This window comes from Mytilus edulis, chromosome 7, assembly GCF_963676685.1.
Source record: "Mytilus edulis chromosome 7, xbMytEdul2.2, whole genome shotgun sequence".
Taxonomy (NCBI): Eukaryota; Metazoa; Mollusca; class Bivalvia; order Mytilida; family Mytilidae; genus Mytilus; species Mytilus edulis.
Window position 1 is genome coordinate 60,270,945 of NC_092350.1, and position 6,274 is coordinate 60,277,218.

The window sequence follows — 6,274 nt, forward strand, 5'->3', positions numbered from 1 at the left end:
AGATGTATAAACAAGTAAACAGGTCAAATTAACACGAAAATTTGATTTTTTAAAGTACTCATAGTTACTGAAAGCTAATTAAAGCCACAATCAATCAATATTAAAAAAAATATTCATACATTAGAGACTAAAACCAACTAAACACAACCATGGATTAATGTTATGGATAGTCAAAGAAGACATTGCATGCATGATCAGCCGAATAAGCTTTCCCAGTAGACGCACAAAGTCGTGATCCTTTAAGAGTTAATGTAATTTTCTAATTTTTTATTGCAACCTTTGTTTGTCTCTACCTTTCGGAATTCTGGGTCTTTATGCTCTTCAAATTCGTACTTAATTTCACCTTTCAAATTTTTTTTTTCAAGCGTCACTGTAGAGAGCTTTGTAGACAAAACGTGTGTCCGGCGTACACAATCTTAATTATAAGCTTTGCATGTATGATGTATTTATGATGTATTATCGATTTAATATGTTCAAAATGGGTATGAGTTGTATAAAATTACTAACATATACGTTAAATTTTACCTATTGAAATCAGTCTCACTTGATCTGTTATGTTCTATATGCACATTATAATTTCATATATAATTACTGTTAAAGGTCTATCTTTTGAATTTGATACAATAGAAATAGAATAAAGGACTGAATGCATTTTACAATTTTGTACATTTTATTTGAGATAAGTCTGTATACGTGTAGTCGCATAGTTATACATGTACCTAAGAGGATATAGAATTTATTTAAAATGGCTGTTATTTTCATAATCTTCGTATATTTGGCTGTAAATACTGCTTTAACGAAAGGTATTTATAAACATATCTGTCATAATGGATAGACAAGGGAGGCGACGGTGGTAACTGTTCTTCGTTTCTCGGTCGAAGGGGGTAGACTGTGATATGTTTTTCTTTTTGATGACAACCTTTTATTACAAAATATATGATTATTTTATAACTTTACATACAAAAGTGGAGTATAACGCGTAACTGTTTTAACTTGGAGATAATATATTCAACATGTTGCAAATTTGTTATTTACTTTCATTAACTAGTAAGATCAACTGTTGAGACTAGTAAACTGTTATCTTCGGTAAATGTTTTTAATTGACTTTGTGACACTACAATCCAAATGTATTTTCTAGATATAAAAAGGCCTTGGAATGTATGTATGGAACGCCATAGCTATCTTATGTGGAACTCTGATATTACATTATGTTGTTTTATTATTACTTGATGATATTTGGTCTTTACATAATATGGTTTAGACGTTACGTAATGATGTTTTGATATAACACAATATGGAATAGTCATTAAATAATGCTATTTCGATATTACTCGAGATGGTGTCGTATTGACTTGATATAGGTTTGTTATTACTTGATGTGGTTTCTCCAATATTTAATGTGGTTGTGTCATAAATATTTAAGACCGAACCTTAGCTAGTTATCAAAGATTTTTTTATCCTGTAGTCTGTATTTCAGGAAAACAACAACGATTAACAAGATTTAAAAAAAATAATTCTAAACAATAATATTAACATTGATTGATGTTCACAAGACATCAATCCTTTTGAAAAATATATACATGTAGAAACCAGGGCAGAAATATAATAAAACTTTTTAAATCTTTGATTCAGGAGATTCTGACAGAAGCCATCATTATGATGACATCAGCAACCGTGTTAAAGATGATTATATTGTCAATATTGAGATGCATGCTACAGCAAAAGAGATGAATTGCTCCAAACATTGCATTAAATGTGATACACATGGAGAATGTATAGGATGTGAAGTTGGTTTCTACGGTTCCACTTGCGAATCGAGATGCTTATTGGACTGTGGTACCAGAGGCTGCCAACAGAATACAGGAAAATGTAACGGTATGCATCACTTGGCTCTTTATAATCAATGGTATTTCCTTGCAGATGTGAGTGTATGCTTGGAATATTTAAGTACCTCAGATACAAAAGTAGAGTATAACTAGTTTAACTTGGTAAAAACATATTGACCATGTTGTACTGATTTTTTTGGAGTTAAAATAAAATTACCAAAAAACATACATAGTAGATGTAGCTAGAAGCATTTTTGTCCCAAAAAAATTGACGTAGATTTTTTCTTCTTTTTTTAAGACAATTAAATATTATTTATGCATGTAATTAATATGGTCAAATGATATGTTGTGTATATATATAATTCAGACAAAAAAACTACATCATCTGCTTAAGAAATTTCATCAACTCTATCAAAATGATATGTTTATGCTTTAACTATGTAACTGTCTACGATTACTGAAAAAATACCTCTTGATGTGAAATAAGATTTCATCACAATGTTTGTTTATCGCGTTTTGAAAATAATTGTCAAAGAAATCAAGATAATGTTTCTATCTTTATAACATCTCCAACAGTCGAAAGATTGAATTCGTACTTTTTTTTCTTCTTTTTCCATGTTATCCGTTATACAGTGTATAACTGGCATCATTTTACGGAAATTATAATATTTACGTCAAATACAATGCAATGAGATTATATCGTCGTATTGCTGGCCGTTTTGATCGAAAACATGTCAGTTCAAATTTGTTAATTTAAATTTCAATAGTATATATGCTACTAGCGACTAAATGATCACTTGAACAGGCCTGAATAAATGAACATGTATATGGAGCACATTTTATAGTGAACTTTCGCAAAGATAAAACGCGTGCTTTTTAACATACTGATGATGTTCTGTCGCTCAAATTTGTTATTTTTTCTATTGCTATCAGGAATTGCTTGACCGATATAATGTGTCTGTGTCTGAACGCACTTGTTAAAGTTTTAGAACTACAATTTGTCTTTTATCGGTGAAAGTTCAAAATACGATCGTCAAGTTTTTAAAATGATATCGCAATGTAAGGGTGCATTAATAGCAGAATACACATACATTGACGATTCGCCCAGTGTCTCCATTTGCATATTTGACGACTCGCTTAGTGTCTCCATTTGCATTTTCTAATGATAATTCGATTTTTGTTCTGCACTTCGCTTAGTATCGTCCTAATTAAGTGTCGCAATTTAAACATTGGTGAACTGTTGTTATATCTGCTCTGACATAATAATGAGGACGTTTTCTTTATTCAATACTAATCTATTTTTTCTTTTTTCTTTTACAGGCACACCACCTGGATGTAAGTACTAAACATTCTTAAATGCTTCGGTGATTCTTAGTAGAAGGCTTGTCAGTAGTGCCTGTATGATGGTCTATTCAAATTTCCATAAAATCAAGAAGGATTAGAAAATCAACTTTTCCATATTCAATGACCTTTACCACTAGACTTTTCTATATATTCTTCAAATTAATTTCGATCAGTCTGACACAAATTTTGAAACTAATTCTTAAATAACAGAATATAATTAAAATGGCCTTGAAATTAAAAAAAAAAACAAAAAAAAAAAAACAAAAAAAACAAAAACAATACAGCTTCAATGCATTCAACGATCATGTATATTCAGTTGATTATTATTCCTATGAAAATCAAAAGTGTATGCCTGCTCATTTCTTTTTATTTTTAGCATCGGGTAACACAGCAATTTATATAGGCGCTGGTGTAGGTGGAGGGATATTAGTGCTGCTACTTACTGGATGCGTCTGCAGATGTACATTGAAAAGATCTAGGTACTCAAGAATTTGATTAAAGTAAGCATAAACCTGTCAAATCTTACATTTAGCTTGTTGATTAGCTGATGGTTTGAAGCTGTTAAAATGTCAACTTAATTTTTATTAGGTTGTATTTAAAATAAAGGATTTATCGACTTTAATTTTTTTTTTTTTAACAGCATTATATATTTATTCATCAAATATGCTTGTTACATTGTTACACCAAGAAACCAAGCTTTTCTTGATGCATCCTGTTATATTCCACTGATTGCCCAGGTTAGCAATCAGCTGCTGGTATATATGTATATATTATAATAATGTGTATAAATTTCTTGAAATACAATTGTACACCATTTTAATACATTATCACAGTTTTATTCTATCAACATGATCAATCGTCTAAACTTCTTTTTAGTGACTTTTGTAATGGATTAAATTTCATTGTTCTGTTTTCGTTGTATCTTTTTATGTATTCTCGAACAAAAATTTGATAAACATTTACCTTTGTCAATTTCTGATTAGATGCATAATCTGATTTGTATATGGAAAAACCTAATATTGTTAGGAAATAATTCAGACCAAGATATTTTTTGTCAAAAATTTTATATCCAAAGACTAATTGCTTTAATGATACTCTAAAATTTAATTTGTTTAATCATTAACTCATAGATTCAATTATTAATATTTTTGTTTTCTTCAACTGGCATCACTAATTGAGACCTATTATTATCAAATATGTGTACCGTGTTATGATACTTATGCATCTTTTATGTGTTTAATGCTGTTAACAGCACACTTCGATATTTGATATCGACCTGATTTTATTAGTTGAGGAGGTCTGAGTTTTCGAAGTGAATTAACGACTGAATTCAATAATAAACCCAAATTTTAGTGCCGTTGTTATTCTGTGGTTAACATCTTGTAATGAACTATTCCGTAATTAAGTTATGTATTTCTCTGCTTTAGGTGTTCTTTCGTTTATTTGTACTATATTCCTGTCACTTAATGTTGTCATTCTAGTGGTGTTTTAAACATTTTCACATCTGCGGGAGGTTTGGATAGCCATCAAACTAGGTTCAATTCACATTTTCTCTTAAATTTGTTGTACCAAGTCATTATTATGACAAAAGTAATCACATATATCGTTTCTATGTATGTTTGGGCTTTTTTTGTTGCACTTCAGTGGTCCTTTTGTTCTGTTGTTTTCCTCTTAAAGTAAATGTGTTTCTCTCGGTTTTGTTCTTATTTTTTTTTAATCGATTCATGAATATTGAACAGCAATAAACTACTGTTGCCTTCATTTATTACAGTTTTCATTTTCGTGTCAGTTGAAGTTATAAACACAAAAGCACGTTCCATTTCAGAGTATACGTACACAAAACATGTGTCAAATACGACAAAGGACTGTTTAAACATGGGAATACACGAGTTAGTATCCCCAATGATAATACATTTACCTATCAATAACCTTTTATTTTAAGAAAGGATTGCAAACTACCTACGGTCACCTAACGTTTACCGGCATTGTCTTTTCGAGACATCAGTATGTTCTTATACTTTTATTTACCAATAGCTTACCCATAAAAGCGTGTTGCAGGATTTTATTTCATTTGTATTGACAATCTCATGGTTAAATATACTGATACTGTTTCTGGTATTTTACTACGAATATAAAAAAGAAGATGTGGTATAATTGCTAATGAGACAACTGTCCACAGGAGACCAAAATGACACAGACATTAACACCTATCGGTCACGATACGGCCTTCAACAATGAGCAAAGCCCATACCACATAATCAGCTATGAAAGATCCCGATATGACAATGTAAAACAATTCAAATGAGAAAACTAACGGCCTTATCTATATAAAAAAATGAATGAAAAAAAATATGTAACACATAAACAAACGACAACTACTGAAATGCAAGCTCCTGACTTGGGACATGCACAGTCTTTAAAGAACAATATCGTAATGTAAAATATTCAAAATAATAATAATAATAGTAATAGTTATAATAATAATAACAATAATATCCGTTATTCAAAGAGAGAAACTAGTTAGGGTTCAACTTATTTTCCTTAAGGCTCTCTACATTATTCAGTTATTCATGAACATGTGTATATATGTTGATAATCAACTTTATTTTAAGATTACATTTATTTACAGTTATGTCAGGAATTGTACAAGTAACATTTTCTCGTGCATACTATATTTAGATTAGAAGCGAGTTTGGGGGCATACAATATATCTTATTGGTTTTCTTTCACAAACTGTTCATTGCAATTGTTAATAAATTATCTTTTTTAATTGTAGCAATAGCTCTGCAAGAAGAATAAAAACATAACATCATCAGTATTTTTTACTGTTAGACACTACTGCATTGTTGATAATAATACAGATAATGAGTATCTGCGATGTGGAATAGATTTTTTTATATTGATGTAAAAATTATAATGATTAAGTAAAATGTGAAAATAAAAAAAAAATTAATATCATTGGCTATAGGGTATCCAATAATGACATGAAGGTAAGGTCCGTTGTTGACATTAATCATGCTCGTCGATTTTTATTGATAAACGCTACTATAATTTGATTTTGATAACGGTTATTGATATAACTAGATTAAATTTTTATTTCGTGG

The 6,274-nt window shown here is 29.9% G+C and overlaps 1 protein-coding gene across 1 annotated transcript; it reads left to right on the forward strand.

Annotated features, from left to right (window-relative positions):
• Positions 1 to 649: 649 nt before the first annotated feature.
• Positions 650 to 6,274, forward strand: LOC139481904 (uncharacterized). Its single transcript, XM_071265423.1, has 5 exons — positions 650 to 803; positions 1,633 to 1,875; positions 3,147 to 3,161; positions 3,547 to 3,670; positions 5,947 to 6,274. Exons 1-4 carry the CDS (start codon positions 746 to 748, stop codon positions 3,663 to 3,665), a joined length of 435 nt encoding a protein of 144 aa, XP_071121524.1. The 5' UTR covers positions 650 to 745; the 3' UTR covers positions 3,666 to 3,670; positions 5,947 to 6,274.